This window comes from Dipodomys spectabilis, unplaced genomic scaffold (genome assembly GCF_019054845.1).
Source record: "Dipodomys spectabilis isolate Male_0828 unplaced genomic scaffold, ASM1905484v1 ptg000069l, whole genome shotgun sequence".
NCBI classification, from domain to species: domain Eukaryota; kingdom Metazoa; phylum Chordata; class Mammalia; order Rodentia; family Heteromyidae; genus Dipodomys; species Dipodomys spectabilis.
In genome coordinates this window covers 18,836,545-18,857,233 of record NW_024870746.1, presented here as the reverse complement: position 1 = coordinate 18,857,233, position 20,689 = coordinate 18,836,545, and the positions used below count along the sequence as shown (strand labels likewise).

At 38.7% G+C, this 20,689-nt stretch overlaps 1 protein-coding gene across 6 annotated transcripts; it reads right to left on the bottom strand.

Moving 5' to 3' along the window:
* Window positions 1-984: 984 nt before the first annotated feature.
* On the bottom strand, window positions 985-20,459 carry Angel2 (angel homolog 2). Of its 6 annotated transcripts, none has more exons than XM_042681673.1 (9): window positions 20,320-20,459; window positions 18,009-18,340; window positions 12,347-12,603; window positions 11,460-11,529; window positions 9,502-9,923; window positions 8,400-8,526; window positions 7,975-8,032; window positions 4,141-4,304; window positions 985-1,787 (listed from the first exon to the last, which is right to left on the bottom strand). In XM_042681673.1, exons 1-9 carry the CDS (start codon window positions 20,376-20,378, stop codon window positions 1,636-1,638), a joined length of 1,641 nt encoding a protein of 546 aa, XP_042537607.1. In that variant the 5' UTR covers window positions 20,379-20,459; the 3' UTR covers window positions 985-1,635. The 6 variants fall into 6 exon arrangements, with proteins under 6 accessions (XP_042537607.1, XP_042537608.1, XP_042537609.1 ...); XM_042681674.1 differs by having other exon boundaries at window positions 18,015-18,340; XM_042681675.1 differs by lacking the exon at window positions 20,320-20,459 and adding an exon at window positions 20,173-20,193.
* Between the last annotated feature and the right edge of the window lie 230 nt (window positions 20,460-20,689).

The following is a 20,689-nucleotide window of genomic DNA, read 5'->3' as shown; positions in this document are numbered from 1 at the left end:
AACCCACTTGCCTCTTCTGAGGCTTCTCTTTTATTTAAAAATAATTATAGTAAATGATTCAGTACAAAAGTTTTTTCTTTTCTTCTAAGAGCAGGACTTGAACTCGTTATCTGACACTTGCGCTCATTGGCTAGAACTCTACCACCTCAGTCACAATTCCAACCCTAAGTACAAAACTTTTTAAAGTTGAAGACTACTGTTTTCTAGTTTAAGAAAAAACATTCTATTAATAAAAGATACTGTAAAAACATTTATAATTTAGTGCAAAATGACTACTTAGTAAAAATGCCTATAATTCCTGATCCTACTATCTTAAGAGCAGAGGAAATTTCCACATTTTGTGCTTGTTTTTTTGTGACTACTTGTATAGAGTCAACTACCAGATTTATGAGATCTGCTTCTAACACTTCATAAAAAAGTGTTAAGCACCTTCTCATGTGAGTATATCATAAGAAAACACTGAGAAACAAATCATTTAAACCAACAGAGAACACAACAACCTAAGAGTTTCAAGACCTTATGCTGGTATCTTTCACTAGTTTTACTACTTTGTTAAACTTCTGAGGAATAACAAAAAATAATCTGAGAGCTGCCACTTTGTTCAAAGACAATTTCCTAATAAATTTCTGCTGAAATGGTTCAGTAAAATAAAGCCTTCCCCAACCCAGGGATCTTTTTTTGCAACCGAATGGAAAAAAACAAAACAAAAAATAAAAACAGAAGAAAAGCCTGCCAGGGCAAGGTATAACCCAAGTGTCTGCTGTTCTTGGCTGCTGCTGTCTGCTATAGGGTGGAAAGAATGGACTTACATGAAGGACTTTGTTTTCTTTTTTCTTGTCTTGAACTCTGGGCCTGGGCACTATCCCTGAGCTCTTCAGCTCAAGGCTAGTGCTCTACCACTTGAGCCATAGCACCACTTCTGGTTTTCTGGTGGTTAACTGGAGATAAGAGTCTCACGGACAGTCCTGCCCAGGCTGACTTTGAACCGTGATCCTCAGATCTCAGCCTCTTGAGTAGCTAGGATTACAGGCGTGAGCCACTAGCGCCCAGCAGGACCTTGTTTTCTTACCAACAAATTCTAGACACATAAGGCTCAGGACAGTAAAAAGATGGATTAAACAGTTTTTTTAAACAAAAAAAAAAAAAGCATTATCAAGCCCTTCAAAACTTAAAGATGGATACCTATGGATGACCTAATTTCTGAGATGAATGAATGAGAACTCTAAACATAGGGTTCTCCCAATGAAATCAGGCCTTCTGAAAAGGAACCTACTGTGGCTTGCAAAAACTCAGGTACTTTGGATCCTTTATAAAGCTTCCCAAAAACATGAAGTAAACTTCTTTACCCAGAGGGCTAAAGAAGATTCACCACATTGAAATGCTGTTGTCAACATTACTAGGATTCAGAATAAAAATACTTAATCTCTTTGATAATAAAGAGTATTTAGATTTCAACTATTAGTAAAAATATTTTTTCATTATTGAAAAAAATACTGTAAACTTGTTTCTTCTGATATGTTTCAAGCATTTAACACAACTTCTTCAGAAAACCCATAGCACAAAAATAAACATGCAAACACTTAAGAGCTTTTCATTCTTTGAAAACTAAATTTAAAAGAAAATGATAAAGCAGAATCAGAGCTCAAGCCTGAACTTAGCCAATAAAGGCAGATGATCTGAGGAGTTATTTTCATTGGGAAGTCCATTTAGAGTCCATAAGTCTTGTTCTGTGAGAAGTGACAGTCTACCTAGAAGTTTCAAGCCACCAATCAAAGCAGTTTCAGCTCCTACATTAAGAAACACATATTTAGTGAAACTGTCCCCAGGTCACTGTAAGTTAATCATAAGTCCTCTCTAAACAGGGAGGAAACAGAACTTGACAATTCTTTAGAAGACTTAATAAGCAAGGTTTTAAGATATGGTTAAGGTTTTGAGTCAGAGCTGAATTCTAATTTTAGCAGTTTTTGATGTTATTTTTATGTCAGATTTTTTTTTTAATTTCTGCAAAATCTTTGGAAAAATATTGTAATATATAAACATATTAAGATGAATATGAGATAAACTGCCTAAGAAATTTGTCCATCCACCAGTCTGTAATTTTGTAAAATGAAATAGATTCAAGTATTAAGTTTAAAGAACAGCAGGTTTTTTTGAATCTTTTTTTTTTTTTTTGGTCCGGCTGTGGGGCCTGAACTCTGGGCCTGGGCACTGTCCCTCAGCTCTTCAGCTCAAGGCTAGCACTCTACCACTTGAGCCACAGCACCACTTCCGGCTTTTTTTCTTTTTGCTTATGTGTGCTGAGGAATCAAACCCAGGGCCTCACGCATGCAAGGCAAGCGCTCTACCACTGAGCCACCTTCCCAACCCAAAGACAGCAGGTTTTTTAACAAAAAAATGTATTATGAAAACATTTACCACCACAGCCATTGGGAAGTTCATGAGGTGATTGGAAAAGTATTATAATTCAGTTCTAGAGAATCACTTCTGAAGGGAACAGAAGCATTCTCTTAGTAAGACATCTGAAACGCCGATCTGTGATACTCTCCTGCCACCTAGTGTACTTTCACAAGCATGACAACTCCAGGAAGTTTTGTACAAGCATAGTTTGGAAGGAGTAGGCAATCTCCTGAATGTTACTAATAAGGTAATTCCCAGAAGGAAATAGGGGAGGGAGAGGCAGCACACATAAACCGAAAGGGGGAAAATCAGAGAAAAGGGCTACTATTATGAAAGGCTTCCAAAAGTTTTCTGAAAGAGATTTTTGACTTATTTTAAATTTTCTTCTCCAGTTAAAATCTTTTGGTTTAGTATACAACTTGACCTTAATTGAGTCATACAAGGAAAAGACAGGCCTATTACAGACTAATATTCAAAGGCTAACATAAACATGTTCTACAATAAAGGCAGCATATCTTAGTGAAACTTAACCACAAAACTCTATGATCATACTTACTATGTTCCATTTCTATAATAGAAAACTAAGGTTATAGCAAATAAAAATAAATAGTTATGTGCATATGACCATATAAAGGATATTTATTGAAATGAACCCCAAGAAACGGAAACAAGAAGTTTTTGATTATACTGTTTCCCTTTCCTTCCTTCCTTCCGTCCTTCCTTCCTTCCTTCCTTCCTTCCTTCCTTCCTTCCCTCCCTCCTTCCTTTCCTTTCTTTCCTTCCCTCCTTCATTTCCTTCCTTCTTTTCTTCCTTCCTTCCTTCCTTCCTTCCCTCCTTCCTTTCCTCCTTTCCTTCCTTCCCTCCTTCATTTCCTTCCTTCTTTTCTTCCTTCCTTCCTTCCTTCCCTCCCTCCCTCCTTTCTTCCTTCCCTCCTTCCTTCCTTCTCTTTGTTTTATTCCCTTTTGTTGCTGTTTTTGATTGTTGTACCTTTTGTATAAAAGTTTATCTGATTGAGGAAGGGGAAGAAAGCACAGACATGGTGGGAAAAAGGGTGAACCAATTTATCAGTGATATTAACTAGACACTATGCTGTAAATGAACTATACAACTGGGGGTGGGGGAAGGGAAGCCAGAGGGGAAAATCTGGAAGAGAATGTGAGGGGTTGGCACTGTTCAAAAAGACATGTACTCATTACCTAATGTATATAACTCACATTTACAGTAACATTCAAAAAATAAAGAAAAATATAAAGCAGTATAAAAGATCTGTAACTCAGGAACTGACTGGATTTGGATGGCAGAACCAAGGACATAATATGCAATAATTTGCTTTATTGCCTCTCTCTGATATATACAGGCAGTTAAAATCTGATTCATTTATATATGTTGCCCATCTGTCTACTTAAAACATCTCTAGTTTCCTTTTTTCCTCCCCATTGGCCCTGGGGCTTAAACTCAGGGCCCATGCGCTATCCCTGCTTTTTCACTCAAGGCTAGTGCTCTACCACTCTGAGCCACAGCAACACTTGCAGTTTTCTGGTGGTTAATTGGAAATAAGAATCTTACCAACTTTCCTGCCCAGGCTGGCTTTGAATCACAAACCTCAGATCTCAGCCTCCTGAGTAGCCGTGAGCCACGGGCTCCTTATAAATATAGATTTTAGCTAACTTACTCAATTTCAGCCTTGGTTTTTGCCACTGTGTTCTCTAGCATAACTAAGATTATATACAGTCTTTATTTACCTGGCTGCTCAGCAGTGACTTCCTTTTCTGAAGAATAAAAAATGTAATCTACAGTTATGGCACTTCGAGAATGACAGGTTGTTACTTCTGGAATTCCAGTGTCAGGAAAGTAATGTGAATACACAGATGACAAGCTGAAATGGTGCTGCAAATGTGAAGATACTCTACAATTAAGAAGAAAAAGTAATTGGCATCCATCAGGCTTTTCATGACTTCTATAAATTTGTTCTATTTAAGGTAACTTTGCTTCAATTTCTAGATTATGACCATACATTAGGACATATTTATTTTTTGTTTTGCTTTTTTTTTTTTTTGCACTGGTCATAGGCCTAGGTACTCTCCTTGAGCTTATTATTATTTTTTTGCTCAAGATTAGCAGTGCTCTACCACTTCAACCACAGCTCCATTTCCTTGCTTTGCTTTGTGAGACAGGATCTCATTTGGTAATCCAAGCTGGGCTCAAATTTGGGAGTCTCTTGCTTTTACCTCCCTAGAGCTAGAATTAAGGTATATACCACCATCCTCAGATGAATAAGCTTTTTTTTCCACAGACCATATCGTAAGTGTTCATTTATTCATGTAGTGATAACTAAAACCTATTAACAATGATCTAAGTTGAGGATAAAAGAGCTCAATCAATACACTAATTATAAAATTAAGTATGTTTAAATGTTTGGAAATATCACAATGAAATCCTCCCTATACAGCTAATATATGCTCATTTAAAGACAACAAAAATAAAAAGTACAAAGACTAACACAGTAAATATTTAGTAAGTAGTGCTTGCTAAAATTAAATACATGGAGAGTCTCTACTTAATATCAAACATATAGCTGGGCCTTGGTGACTCACACCTATAATCCTAGTTCCTCAGGAGGCTGAGATCTGAGGATCATGGTTTGAAGCTAACTTGGGCAGAAAAGTCTCTGTGAGACTCTTACCTTCAATTGGCCACTCAAAACAGGAAGTGGTGCTATGGCTCAAGTGGTAGAGCGCTAGCCTTGAGCACAAAGAGACTCAGGGACAGCGTCCAGGCCATAAGTTCAAGCCATACAACTGAGAAACATGTATTCCCAGACTTAGAATTTTTTTTTTTGCCAGTCCTGGGACTTGAATTGAGGGCCTGGGCATTGTTCCTGAACTTCTTTTGCTCAAGGCTAGTACTCTACCACTTTAGCTACAGTGTCACTCCGGGCTTTTTTTTTTTTTTTAATGTGGTATAGAGGAATTGAATTCAGGGCTTCAGGCAAGCTAGGCAAGCACTCTATCACTAAGCCACACTCCAAGCCCCTTTTTTTTTTTTTTTTGTTGTTGGTCATGGGGCCTGAACTCTGGGCCCGGGTGCTGTCCCTCAGCTCTTCAGCTCAAGGCTAGTGCTCTACCACTTGAGCTACAGTGATGCTTCTGGCTTTTTCTGCTTATATGGTGCTGAGGAATTGAATCCAGGGCTTCATGCATGCAAGGCAAGCACTCTACCACTGAGCCACCTTCCTAGCCTCCCTTATTTTGTTTTCTAAGAAAATCACCAACATAGCATTCAAAAATGCTATTTGAAATCCTTAAGATTTCTGAAGTTAGATGAACTATTTTTTCTGTTATTCTTGTTCAAATAAATAATTTTCCACCACAGAGACAGACAGACAGATAGACAGACAATCTTGCTAGGTAGGCCTTGAGGGCCTAGAATTGGGTCTCCAGTGAAGGCTGGCGTTGACCTTGCAATTGTCCTGCTTCAGCTTCCCAGTACTAGGACAGACACGCTGCCACACTCCACTTGTACTACATCTTAAGACAAATTCTATAATGGCTTACATTTTATCTTGCTATAAATAGTGGTGATGTTATAGGTAAGGGGCAATGATCTTTAGATCATTGTCTATTAGCATAATTTTAGGGATTATTTATGCCTTAAATTTTTTTTTTTTTTTTGGGTCCAGTCGTGGGGCCTGAACTCTGGGCCTGGGCGCTATCCCTCAGCTCTTCAGCTCAAGGCTAGCGCTCTACCACTTGAGCCACAGCGCCACTTCCAGCTTTTTTCTTTCTGCTTATGTGGTGCTGAGGAATCGAACCCAGGGCCTCAGGCATGCAAGGCAAGTGTTCTACCACTGAGCCACCTTCCCAGCCCCTCCTTAAAATTTTTGAACATTTTAAAAATTCAAGAAATGATAACTAAGGACAGGTACTGGTGGTTCACGCCTGTAATCTTAGCTACTCAGGAGGGTGGGATCTTAGGATCACTGTTTAAAGCAAGCCCAGGCAGGAAAGGATGTGAGACTCTTATCTCCAATAAACTACTCAGTAGGGCTGGGAAGGTGGCTCAGTGGTAGAGCGCTTGCCTTGCATTCATGAGGCCCTGGGTTCAATTCCTCAGCACCACAGATGCAAAAAGAAAAAAAGCTGGAAGTGGTGCTGTGGCTCAAGTGGTAGAGCACTAGTCTTAGCTGAAGAGCTGAGGGACAGTGCCCAGGCCCAGAGTTCAGGCCCCACGACTGGACACCCCCCCCCCAAAAAAAAAACAAAAAAACAAAAAACCACTCAGTAAACCAGAAGTGGCGCTGGGGCTCAAGGGGTAGAGCACTAGCCTTGGGCTGAAGAGCTGAGGGACAGCGCCCAGGCCCTGAAAAGAAATGATAACCAAACATCTACTAAGTTCCAGGCACCCTTTTTAGGTACTGAGGAGATACTCAAAAAACTGTGGCCATTGCTTTAATAAACTCATGTCAAAGAACAAAGAATCCCTTGAACGTACTCTGAACTTCTAACTTCTAATTTTGTTTTTTATTTTGGTGGTACTGAGATTTGTACTGAAAGCTTGAGTTTGCTAAGCAGGTATGCAACTACTTGAGCCATGTCCCCACCCTTAGCAACTTTTGGTATCTGATAACTTTTATTTACTTATATAGCATTATTAAATGCTGAATTCTGAGGATCATAGTTCAAAGCCAGATAGACAGCAAAGTCTGTGAGACTTCAACTTCCAATTAGCCACCAAAAAGCCAGAAGTGGAGCTGTGATTCAAGTGATACAGTGCTAGCCTTGAGCATAGAAGCTCAGGAATGGTGCCCAGGCCCTGAGTCTAAGCCTCAGGACTGGCATGTGCACATACATGCCCACACCACACACGGACACACAGAAAATTTAACTAGGGCCAGGTGATGTGGTGCATATCCATAATCTCAGAGCTTGTGAAGTTGACTCTAGAGATCTTGTCAGTTGAGAACAGCCTGAGCTATGTAGTAAGAGTCTTCTTACAGGGCTGGGAAGGTGGCTCAGTGGTAGAGCGCTTGCCTTGCATGCCTGAGGCCCTGGGTTCCATTCCTCAGCACCACATAAGCACAAAGAAAAAAGCTGGAAGTGGCGCTGTGGCTCAAGTGGTAGAGTGCTAGCCTTGAGCTGAAGAGCTGAGGGACAGCGCCCAGGCCCGAGTTCAGGCCCATGACTGGACCCCCCCCCCCCCAAAAAAAGAGTCTTCTTACAATAAACATACATAAAAGTAAATGGATCTCTTTCAAATTGCTATCTTACTATGAAAAATTCTGTTTATAGATAACAACTATACATATAAACACACTTTTTGTGTGTGTCTGCGTGTGCTGGTACTGGGTCGTGAACTCTAGAGTTTCGAGGAAACTGAACTCAAGAGATGTTAAATTTCTTGTACACAAGCAAATATCTCAAAAAATGCAGTCAGGAGTGAAATTCCTATCATGACGTAAGGTTCAGTTCTTTCTACTAGCATGGACTATCATCATCTTCATTTTGATCCAAGTATATGAGAAGTAATTTTTATCCCATGCAGTCAGAAAATGTCTATTGCTGTTCTTCAGAACTCACTTTTCAGCTGTTACCAGGACATCAGTTTCCCCCAGCTGTGCTTGAGTCACATCACCATCTGAAAGAAAAGAGAGAAATGTATTAGTCCTATCAGCATAGAGTTTATTCGGTTCTACTCTGTCTGGGTTCTAGCCCTCTTACACTAGAAATGATGCTTAAGATGTATCTAGCTTAGACAGATGCTGAATTAAATGTTTTATCTCATAGTCTAGACTGGAAAAATAAAAGCATTTCTAAGGCAACATGCAAGTAGGTCATGCATAGACAATTCTGGAAGTTTAACTTCGTGTGAACTTGAAATAAAAGTAAGTAACTATATATAGATATGTATATTCCATGAGACATTATCCCTTTGAAAATTTAGTTTTGTCTCAAAAGGGAGAATTATTACCCAGCAGACTGCCAAATGTACTGCAAACACTTACCTGTCTTTTCTACTTTTGGCACCTGCTGTACCTCATACACACAGCTCTGTGAGATACCTAGGTTTGGGGGCCAAATGGGCATAGATAAAATTCTTTGTCCCCGTGAAGACTGTTCCTGGCCAGATACCTAAACAAAATTTCAACAGGTGTCTTAAGTGAATAGATTTTATTTATGTACTGAAAAAGTCATGTCTTAAAGCTAATTAAAAACTTATTACCTTTTATTCACTATATTAAATGACTATTTGTGCTTATCATGTTCAAATATAGTTCAGAAAGTGCTTACCATTTTCATGAAATGATAAATCTTTTCTGACATATACTTTTCTTCATTTGAACTAATATTGCCTCTCCCTTTTTCTAGCAGCTATACAGTTCCTAGTACATCAAATACTAAAGGAGTTAAAAATCTTGTATAATTTAAAACTACCATCCAAGGAAATTTTGGTTTAATGTAAAGAATAAATCATGTAAATTAGGCAGAAGAAAGCATAATGAAAATAATGTGGGTAAATTATATACTGAAGAATTAAAAGTTATTATTGTGTAAAGGAGAATTTATATTACCGTTTTGCTAATCATACTGCCCCTATCTAGCATTTAAAATTCTACTCTGCCACCTTGTAAACAGTTCCTTGTGAGATACCCATATTTGTTAGTGATTTTCTTCCTTTTTTTTGACTGACTGGTAATACCTCTAAGCAGAGTGTTTCCATGGATAAATGGAAAAGATGAGTGCTGGGAAGGTGGCTCAGTGGTAGAGCGCTTGCCTTACATGCCTGAGGCCCTGGGTTTGATTCCCCAGCACCACATAAGCAAAAAGAAAAAAGCCGGAAGTGGCGCTATGGCTCAAGTGGTAGAGTGCTAGCCTTGAGCTGAAGAGCTGAGGGACAGCGCCCAGGCCCAGAGTTCAGGTCCCACGACCGGACCAAAAAAAAAAAAAATTGGAAAAGATGCTATGAAGTTTTACTAAGTTACCAATGACCAATTGTAGGTAAGATAGAATAGTGGGTCATGAAGGTTTTCCAACAGCCACCTAATGACTACCCTCACATTATGGTGAATAGAGCAACCACCTAAGAATGATGAAACAAGCACTTACCTTTCCTATGGCAAGTCCTTCATAGTTCAATTTCCCTTCTTTTATGAAACTATAGAGTGGAGAACCAGGAACAGAATTAAAGTCACCACACATAACAACAGGACAGAAGCTGCCATCTTTTTGATGGGCAACACTGGAAATTTCTGCCAACAGCATCGCCAACTGGGTCAGCTTAATATCACCTCGTCTTGGATTATACAATAGATGTGTATTAGCTACACAGATGGAAGAAGTGGAAGCACATGGAATTTTAGGCTGTAGGAGTAAAACTAATCCTATATTATCTCTGTCCAATAGAGGAATATCAGGGCGGTAGAATTCCACTGGATTCACTGATAAAAGTGAAAATTTGGAGTGTTTGAAGCAAATGGCACAGCCATCAGGTTTCCTTCCTGTCCGCATCTTATATTCACAATGATAACCTATAAAAGAGAAATAGATTTGTAACAACACATTTGTCAAAATACAGCTCTGCTAATATTTTTGGACAATGTTTAGTAAAGTGTATTCTGCACAACAGAATACAATGCTATTAAGTATTGGAATAAAACACAAAAGCCTTAGGACTACAGCTGGGGACCCAGTTCAATGGTAGAACATTTTCTTAGTATGGGTAAGGCTTGATCCCCAGCACTAGAGGAAGAAAAAAATGACAGGAAAGTATCCTATTTTTTTCTCAGTTTTTTTCTCCTTTCTTCTATGTTTTTAGAGGTAGTCTAGGTTGGCCTCACACTCCTGATCCTCCTCTATCTCCATTTTCTGAGTACTGATATTACAAATGTGTAGGACTTTATAGTATCCATTTTTGAGCTAGGCAAAACTTTTTTTGGTGGCACATATCTGATATCCCAACACTCAGGAAGGAAGTGAAGGTAGGAAGATCCAGTTTGAGTATAGCCTATGCCACATAGCAAAACCACGCTAAAAACAAAACAAAATGCTTACACTTGAATCTAACTTGTCTCTTTAATGGCAGATTTAAGTCCTTAATATGGATTATGAGCATTATCACTCTCTCAGTTCCAACATAGTAAAACTTACAGGACAATGACTATAAGATCTTACAATGGGCTGTCCTCATACTCGACCTATAATCTTTCATCTTTTTGAACTTTTCCTCCTCACTCCATTCCAACCATACTAGTTTTACTCTGCCCTTACCACATTTCAACATCAGAGTCCCGCTTTCTCTGCATCATCTGGGATGTTCTAGGCATGCCTCTTCCTTCACCTCTTTAAGTCTTTGTTGAAATATCACTTTGTCTAATCATTGTTTAAAACACTTTACTGCTTCTTTTCCAGAAAACTATTATTACTTAATATACTAATTCACTCACTTGTTTTATTGTCAGCTTTTCTCCACTAGCATGTACATTCTACAAGGCAGTACCTGTTTGGCCAAATGCTCTACTTCATTTCCTAGAACAATGCACAGTAAGTGGTAGGGACTCAAATAATATTTGCTGAATGAATGCAGATTTCTCAAATCTGTGTGACCAGAGATGACCTGTCTCTAAGTTTCTTCACATGGGTTTGTAGTTTTTGCCCATGAGTTACCGGTAGCTCTGCTGATCTCATGGAGCTCAAAAGCTTAGAGATCTAGTGGTGGGCAGAACTATAGCAATTCAGAGAAAAGAAACTACTAAAAAAGGATTCTAATAACCTTACTCTTTGAATTAAAATTATGTCTCCACACAAATTTTCCTACTGAAATACCTCAATCTTGCCTTGATCATTTAAAAGATGTATCAAGAGTTTCAAAATTAAGATTTTTTTGAGGCCATATGTGTCACATACCTTTCTTTAGCAAGTTATGCATGAACCCACAAATACGGAGTGACAGAGGGGAGATTAATTGGAATATGCTATAAACATGTATAAAAATGTCACATATCCCCTATAACTAGCTCATACTAATTTAAAAAAAGGTAAATTTGGCTAAAACAGGTTATATATACCCAGTGACTCCAAACTTGGCCTGATTTCTGTTCCATAATGGTCTTCTTGAACTTCTTGCAAACAAAGAACCTTGGGAGATAAAAAATGGCTCAAATTAAAACATATAGGCACAAATACAAATTTTTTGGTGCTTTCTTTCATCTTTAAAAAACAGGCTTCCAGAATTCCAAAATCAATTTCAAATCAAACACTTAATACACTTTTTATTATGTATACATGGATCTGATTAATGGTTTCAAATATCATCAATCTTAAAATTTCTAACTTTTAGTCACACGGCACTTGCTTATTATCCTAAACAACCTCCAAATTTTTTTTTTGGCTAGTAGTGGGGCTTGAATTCAGTGCCTTGTACTTACTTGCCTTTTGTGCTCATAGCTGGCACTCTGTCACTTTAGCCATTCCTCCAGTTCCTCAAAGAAATATTTTTAACTTACATGTCAGGTTATCTTTCCTGAATTTATATAGACACTAGCACTAATCTTTTGAATCCTTTCTTGAGACTGATTTCTTTTAAGAGTAACAGAGAAGTGAGTATGATCAAAGTACATTACGGAAATATCACTGTGAAATCCTTTACTTTGTACAATTAATTTATGCTAATAAAAATTAAAGAGATTGATTTATCTGATTATCATTCAGATAAGAGCTTTATATTATTGAAACAATCCCAACCTCAAAATAATTAAAACCCTTTAGATCCTTTTCAGTGAAATCAGATGACAATTTATACCCATAACCATTAGCAAGGAAGTCACGTATGTCATGAAATAATATTCCATCATTATGCTTTAACATCTTCCTTCTTATTCTACAAAGGCACAAATAAAATATTTATCAATTTTTTTGTGTGTGAAAATTTTTTTGATGATTATGTTGTACTTACATCTGCATCAAAGTGTTTAATTTCTTTCAGAATGTTGGGAAACCTAAAACTCCAATGTAACACTGGCCGTCGACAGTGTCTGTAAAGGTGAGAATTATCTTCCAATAAATCTTGTGAAAGTATATTATAGGACATCACTGAAAAGTCAAACTTGTTCTCACTGTCTTCACATTTGGGGTCAACATTTTTATCTCCCAGGATGTCTGATTTTTCTTTATTACGGTTACAAATATACTCCCAATTCCTTTTTATTGTGCCTGTTAAAATATATTGGATAAAATAAGAAAAATTAATAAAAAGACTACACAGTTCCCAGTAAGAATGTTCTTGCTAGTCTATAAAATATTTTTCCCAAGAAAATGGTAACATAGCATTGAAATTCTACAATGTTGTCAGTAAAATGAGAGACTGATCAACGAATATCAAGTTTTAAAGGGATCAAGCAAATCATTCTGGAGACTGAGTAGGTGCTAACAAAGCTAAGACCTAAGGGTGGATAGTTTCTCACTTCCCTATGGAAGTGAGACATGTTTAGAAGCTTAATAACCATTATGTTGTAGCCATGTCAAAGCTGGCTTTTCAGTGGAATGGTTTAATATTGTATTTTATTTCCTACTAGAAAGATAAGATCATCAAATGATCAAGTTCTAGAAACAACACTTAGAATTTTGGTTTACATACAAATGAAGGTTGTGGAATGGCAATATGTAAAAGCAGTATTTAATGTCTAAAACAGCAAAGTAGAGAACAATTTGAACAAAATGAACCTGAGAAATTCTTTTAGGGTAAGAATGTTTTGAAAAGCATGATATTGATCAAGATGTATTATACTCATAAACTTGAATGGCAACTCTTCTGTACAGCTACTTAAAGATAATAAAAATATTTTAAAAAGTTATAAGCAATTGGCAATTTACAACGTGTGACTTATTTGTAAAGCAAAAAATCTTTTTATGTAAACCAAAGTCTATGTTATATGCAACTGTTACAAAATGCTAGTCAATGAAATGACTGACAAATCAAGCATACAACAAGCACAAATGTGTCATTATTTATATTCTGCAAACACATCACAAACTCTTAAAAAGTGATGAAATAAGGATAGAAAAACATGAACTACTACAATTACAGGTAGTCTCAACTCAGAAATGACCACTGCATGTGTGTATGTGTTTATATACATACATGCACCTTTGATCTTGTATCCCATACCCCACCATTAAAGGGATGTTACTGCCACGGAAGCATGAAGAAAAACAGGATGTTTAGCAAACCTATGAGCTCAAGAGGAGAAATATAATAATAATGAGAAAAAAATAGATTTAGAAATAAAATGCCAAGAATGAATACATTATATGAAAAGTTTCAGCTCTAGAGTATCTTCCTCGACTCTATAAAAAGATGTTCATTTCTCTTGGATCACAATGCCTAAAATCTTATCAATTAAAAAATTAAGGTTAAATTGTTTTATACACTTATGTATGAAGTGAAAAAAAAAAAGAAAATACATGAAGTTTTTTTTTTTGAAGTCATTTGAATCACAGGACTGTGGAAGACTTTTCCAAACCTTCTACAATGATGATGTGTTTACAATCAAAGTATCAATAAGCTATATACAACTGCCAGTAAGTAACAGTCTAAGACACTTTGTGACAGATTAATCAGATTGCTTTCTCAATATTTAACTATCTGATAACTTTTGCATTGAAGGAATAGAAATTTTGACCAGATGATAGGAGATATTTATATAATTAGTGACATCTGAATGGAACAAGGAAAAAAATTGATGATGCCATGAAAGTACTACGAGAAGGGTAAGGAAAAAGGTGGAAGGAAACAAAACCAAATAAACAAAAGTCCTCAACTATTACAGAATTTTGCTTAGTCCCTGTCCTATGCCCAGGGAAGAAAACGAATACCATCGTTACCCTGCACTTAACATGAAGATTCCTACCGCCTCGCCCCACCCCCCCCAAAAAAAGCTCACAACTAAGGCTTCACAGACCTACTTTAAGATTTGTGGAAGACCATTCATAAATTGAAGATTATCTATGATGTTTTAGTCACAATTCAATCTTTTGTTGTTGTTGTTGGTTGGATGCTTGAACCCAGGGCCTGGTTGCTGTCCCCGAGAGCTTTTTGTTCAAGTGTAGTACTTCAACCACTTTGAGCCAGAGCACCACTTCTGGTTTTCTGGTGATTAATTAGAGGGAAGAGTCTCATGGATTTTCCTGCCAGGCTGGTTTTGAACCAGGATCCTCAGATCTCAGCCTCCTGAACAGCTAAGATTACAGGTATGAGCCACCAGTACCCGGCTCACAAATCAATCTTTAACCTATGCATTATAAAAGTCTCTATTGTGTAAGCTACCATCATAAATAAAAGCCGTACGTATCCTTTTATGCCTGCCATAGTAAAAAAAAGCAAAAAACCTAAATAATGGTGCTTCTAGTTCCTATGGACAAGTACATAACATGCACATATAGCAGCATATAAATATGTTAAGATTTTTATGGTCCTATGAATGTTTAGAAATTGCTTTACCATTCCACTTTTTAAGTAACCAGGACCAGTATTATCTAGTCAATACAGTGACTTTCAAACTCCTATAGCTTACAGAATCCTTTGGGTATTGCTTTTGATGTTATGGCATGCTGCCCATTTCTAGCATGTCAGGACTAGGACTAGGATAAAGGGATAAACACACATTTTATCCTGACTGCATTTGCTTTTTTTTTTTTTTTTTTGGTCGGTTGTGGGGCTGAACTCTGGGCCTTGGTGCTGTCCCTCAGCTTTTCAGCTCAAGGCTAGCGCCCTACCACTTCTGGCTTTTTTCTGCTTATGTGGTGCTGAGGAATTGAACACAGGGCCTCATGCATGCGAGGCAAGCACTCTACCACTAAGCCACCTTCCCAGCCCCTGCATTTGCTTTTAACAACCATGCATAAATGTGTTCAATGGTAGGGTTCCCTGGAAGACAATTTCAAAACTACTAACAGTGAACAGTCTTTGGCCTTCATATACTTCACAACACAAATTCACACTGCAAAAACTTATATACCTTCCATGTCAGGAGGAACAAGGTGATCACGGCAGAGAAGATAGATGAATCAAAGAAAGTAAGCAATAGGCCTGATCAGTTTTTTTGGGGTGCCTAATTAAAAAGTCACAATTGTGTCACACAAATCCTTCAAATACCACTTTAAAGTGATAGGCAAGTTAGCAATGTAGTTCTCTTGATTGAAAAGTATTAGTGAAATATCGGAAGTCACAAATATGGCTTAACGAAGAGCTTTTCCTTATTCACAACACCTAGGAAGAATGGACATATAAAGAGTCAGGTTTCAATGAATGATTATTAGTATGTCAATGTCTCCACAATCCATGAAAGGGAAAACAACATCATCACAATTTTCTGCGTACCTACTATAAAGCTAACAATGTGTTAGATAATTTGACATACATCATTTTACCCTCAACAGTCTTCTAAAGTGGGTGTTATTTTACAATATAAGAAACCAAAGAGAAAAGAGGTTAAGTAGCCTCTCCTTCCAAGTGGTGGAGGTAGACTGTTTCCTAAGCCCATGTTTATGTCACTGTCATAGCTCCATCTGAGAGCACATCAGACTTACAAGAGGACAAAGGAAGAGTATGTGCTGATCTAATGCTCAGATCAGATCCTTTGTACAAATACAAAGGAATGTGAGCACATTATACAAACCTGGACATACATATCATACATAATCGTTGTTAGGAATTGATTTTAATGCCTTTAAACATACCACTTTGTTTGTTTTTTGTTTTTTTTGTCTGTGATAGGGTTTGAACTCTGCGCCTGGGCACTGTCCCTGAGCTCTTCAGTTCAAGGTGAGTGCTCTATACTTGAGCCACAGCGCCACTTTCAGTTTTCTGGTGTTTAATTGGAGTTACGAGTCTCACGGACTCCTGCCCAGGCTGGCTTTGAACCACGATCCTCAGATCTTAGCCTCTTTGAGTAGCTAGGATTACAGGCATGAGCCACTGGTGCCTGGCTTTTGTTCTGGTTATTTTACAGAGTCTGACTCCTGTTCCTAAAAATTTGTCCATTTTAGGCATCCTGTCATTGCTAGAATGACAGGCATGTGCTACCACATCCAGTTTTCCTCCAATGTGTAGAGTTTTACAGATTTTTTTGATTGGGCTCACTTGGAACCATGATCCTACCCAATTTCAGCCTCCTACATTACTTAAGAAGCCAGGTGCACCAGAGCCTCCAGCTATTGAGACAGGGTCTTATGAACTTTTCTGCCTAGGCTATTCTCAAACCATGATCCTACCATTCTTAGCAGCTAGGAATACAGATTGTAAGGCCCTACTGGTGCCCAGCACATTTTAAATTTTGAGTGTTTAGAATGGCTATTTATATGTTTATTCATTCTAAGTAGATTCTTTGTAACTATGTAGCAGTAAATTATTCATTTGTTTAGTTTTCATTAGTTTCACAACTCTTATCTGGAACCCAGTTGAAGCCTGTAGACTACTTCTGGCAACAAAAGCAGAAGGAACCTAAAAGCACACTAACTCACTCTGACTTTTGGGACACTCACTGACAGTATCTTTCTTCAACAAACTTGTATGTCAGCTCCCTATATATTAATACTTCAAACATCCTTAAAAGAACTATCGTCATTAAAAACTATAGTACGTAAGACAACCTATCTATACTTTCTGGGGTTGGAGTTAGGTGGGGATATGGGAAGGTGGCAGCACAGAGAAAGTCTCATAATTTGTTCAGAATAAAAGAATACGAAAAAAATAAACATAGACAACAAGTGAAAAAACTTTCTCACTGTTGAATATCCTTTCTAGAAGATATTTTGACAGATTCTTAATAATTTCTGGGGGCTGGGAAGGTGGCTCAGTGGCAGAGTGCCTGGGTTTGATTTCTCAGCACCACATAAGCAGAAAAAACTGCAAGTGGCACTGTGGCTTAAGTGGCAGAGCTAGCCTTGAGCTGAAGAGCTGAAGGACGGCGCCCAGGCCCAGAGTTCAAGCCCCATTACTGACCAAAAAAAAAAAATTTTTTTCTTTCATTTGTAAGTTTCTACTGAATCTTTTTATCTTATTTAAAAAGTTACAATTACAGATAAAAGCACAAAATCACATTTTTCTAGATCTCTGACTTTCAAGAATACATTTATCAGCTTCCTAAGTCATCAAAGGACTTTTGTTTCATGTTAAAAACAGTGGATGTGAAAGTCATTCTTAAACGCAATATTTTAATCTGTTTCTCCATTCTTTTTCAGCCTTATTCTATTTATAGTCTTTTTTTTTTTTTAATTGTCAGTCCTGGGGTTTGGAGTCAGGGCCTGGGCACTGTCCCTGAGCTTCTTTTGCTCAATCAAGGCAAGAACTCTACTGCTATAATGTAACGCCACTTCCAGGTTTATGTTTATGTGGTACTGAGGAATTGAACCCAGGGCTTCATGCATGCTAGGCAAGCACTCTTATAACTAAGCTATATTCCCAGCCTGACACTTTTACTTTTAAAGTTATAAATGCCTTCATTAAAAAAAGGGTTTATTTTTTCCTAGCAGAAAATTAAGGCCTCTAAAAGTTTTAAGGATTAGATATGAAAGCTTAATTCTTTATGTCTATTTCTTCACTAACACAAACTTCACACCTTTACCTTGGTGTCTTCTTCGTTTGGATGAAGGCTCATCTCCCTCAGAGTTCATGATGGAACTAGAGAGATGAATCCAGGATGTCTGGGTCAGTTGATCAGGTCTCCAATTATAATACTGATACTGAGTCCTAGACTCAAACAAACAAGGTGGTCTCCATTTTAGTGAAAAATGCCTACTACTCAAGTATGGGTATGGAACACGAGAATAATGTCCAGGCCACCTCATACAACTAGAAAAATGTCTGTTCCAGCAACATTTTTGTAGATTCTCCCATGGTGTGGTCCAGTCTCTGCCCACACTCTTCGGGTGATGGGGAAACATGGGGTATCTAAAAGAAATAAATACACATTTTGAGGCACCACTTTTTATTAAGCTACAAGATACAAAATTTTAATCTGTTTCCTTAAGGCAAGAGAGCATCTAATATTTAAAATCTGACTTCTAAATTTGAAAGGTGAAAGAAAAAGTAACCAGTAGTACCAGTACTTTAATACTTTTCCCCTTAAACAGCTAATAGAATGTCACTCTGGTTCTTCAAACCCTACAGACCTCTCAAAAAAGTCCACACTCCAACTGAGAGCTTAATTGTACTCAGAGTAGTTTTCTAGCACCACCACCACAAAACTCAATGGAAAAACAAAATCCACAGTAAGTATAATACATCAAATATGGAACACATTTCAGACTACAATTAAAGTGAATCTCTATTCCAACTTGGTTTAGAGTAAAAACATACCTGAATAGTTTTTTTAAAAAAAATTTCTGTCAAGGTTATATTTTTCTAAATACATGTAAGCTAAGACACCAAACTACTTCCTCGTGTGGAAATTTTATTTTTCCATAATTTACTTATTTATTTTAGACATTCTTCTCTTTGAGGGAAATCAAAGAGAGTAGCGATTATTTACTAGGTCACCAAAACTCTAAACCAAGCAGCATCAATTTAATGTATCATCCAGAAGTTCTACAAAGTAATATGAAGATTTTTAAGATATAAACTCACTGTAAATACATGTCTTAGTGTCAATAATGTCTATCAATCACTAAAGGAATTTTGTTAAAATTGCATTTAGTATTTTTTGACTCATATCTTTACTTTAAAGGCATTTTGGTTGCATATATGCAGTTCAAATCTGTCCTATTAAATAAGCTGTATATTTTTAAAGGGAAGAAATGGGCACTCTAGCCTATTCTGTAACAATTGTAAAAGCCACAGGAATTTAGTCATTGGATTCATGTGTTTTTCGATCACAGGCTACCTTATTGAAATATAAAACTTGAACTACAATACTTATTTTCTGTTCACAGTTATTTAGATAGATGCTTTTTCTTTTGTAAGCAGGCTGGCTCCTTTCAGGCTAGAATCTTCAAATTAATTTTCTGGTACTGTTTGGAACCCAGGACTTCAGACATACTGCTGCTGCTGCTGCTGTTACTACTACTACTACTACTTCTTTTTAAAGTAGTACTGGGACTTGAACTTAGGACCTTAGCCACTCTGTCCTAGACACTATTACTCATTTTAATTCCAGTCTCTTCACAAGTGCCTAGCACACAAATAGAACTGAACTGCCCTCAAATCCCAGGCTTGTATGGGAGTGAAAACAAGATCCCCATGACTTATGTAACAGACTGGCGTGTTTCCCACGCGTGGTATACCCGCTGGCTTCAGGGGTTATCCGAGTCAACATTTTGATCGGTCGTATCTAGGTCCTACCTTAAAGTTTACTAGGAAAACATACACATCGTTAGTACCCTGAAGCCACGATTCCGCGGGTACCCTCGGAGGCAGCACCCCTTTCAATGGAAAGAAAAGAGATACCCAGAAAACAACACGGATAAAACGAGAACTTGGCAATAACCATACAAGCTGGCATACAAGGGACCAAAGTCGAGGCGACACCACCATCACCGCAGCGATCCACAACCCGCGCCTCCCTCCTCCAGGTTCGGCCCGCCGGGACCTACAGCGGGCCGGCGGCCTCCCGCGGACCGCCGCGGCGGCGGCCGCAGCCGGCCGAGACCGCACGCTGGCACGGCGGACTCCAAGGGCCAGTCGCCGAGGCTCGAGCTTTCCAGAAGGGCTGCCGCCGTGCTCGCACCCGGGCTCCCGAGCGCGTCGGCGCAGCGCAGCGTCCGCCAGCCGCGGCCCGGGTTTACCTATCCCCCGGACGGTCCCAGGCGCCTGCCGACACCGCCATGGGCCCGACCCTCTGCCTCCTCCTTCCTCCTCCCAGCCCGCCCCGCCCCGGGCTAACCCGGGCCCCCCGCCCCTTCCTCCTCCCTCCGAGCCCCGGCGTAACTGACCGGCCTCTCCCCACCACACAGCGGCCGTAGCCTCTCCTCACGTAGCGCCAAGCTTCCATCTTCCAACTCCGTGTGTTTTCCAGGCCCCGCGATCCACCTCAGCCTCTACAACACCCTCAGAATCATCCGTTCTCCATCCAGCGAAGCCAGACTGCAACGCCTGCTGGGAGATGTAGTCTCGCCGGCCAAGTCTCCATCCTGCCCAGTGAGATTCCAATTCTTTAAACGAGAATCGCGCTTTAGGAGACATGCGCAGGGCGTGCGAAGCAGGAGCAGCCATCTTGGTATTGGGCAAAGTTCCTGACTTCCTTCTTAAAGAAACAGAGAGAAAAAAGAAAGCGGCGCCGGGCGGGTTTCATTTCGAAGACCT

What these genes read in the sequence shown, in the direction of transcription:
- Angel2 (XM_042681673.1), bottom strand. Translation starts at nt 20,378, where the DNA reads ATGGAAGCTTGGCGCTACGTGAGGAGAGGCTACGGCCGCTGTGTGGTG. An exon ending in TTAAACACTTTGATGCAGAT is followed by an intron (nt 11,530 to 12,346) that starts GTAAGTACAACA and finishes TTATCTCCCAAG; the next exon opens with GTTCTTTGTTTGCAAGAAGT. An exon ending in AGTCACTGCTGAGCAGCCAG is followed by an intron (nt 1,788 to 4,140) that starts GTAAATAAAGAC and finishes TTCTTAATGTAG; the next exon opens with GAGCTGAAACTGCTTTGATT.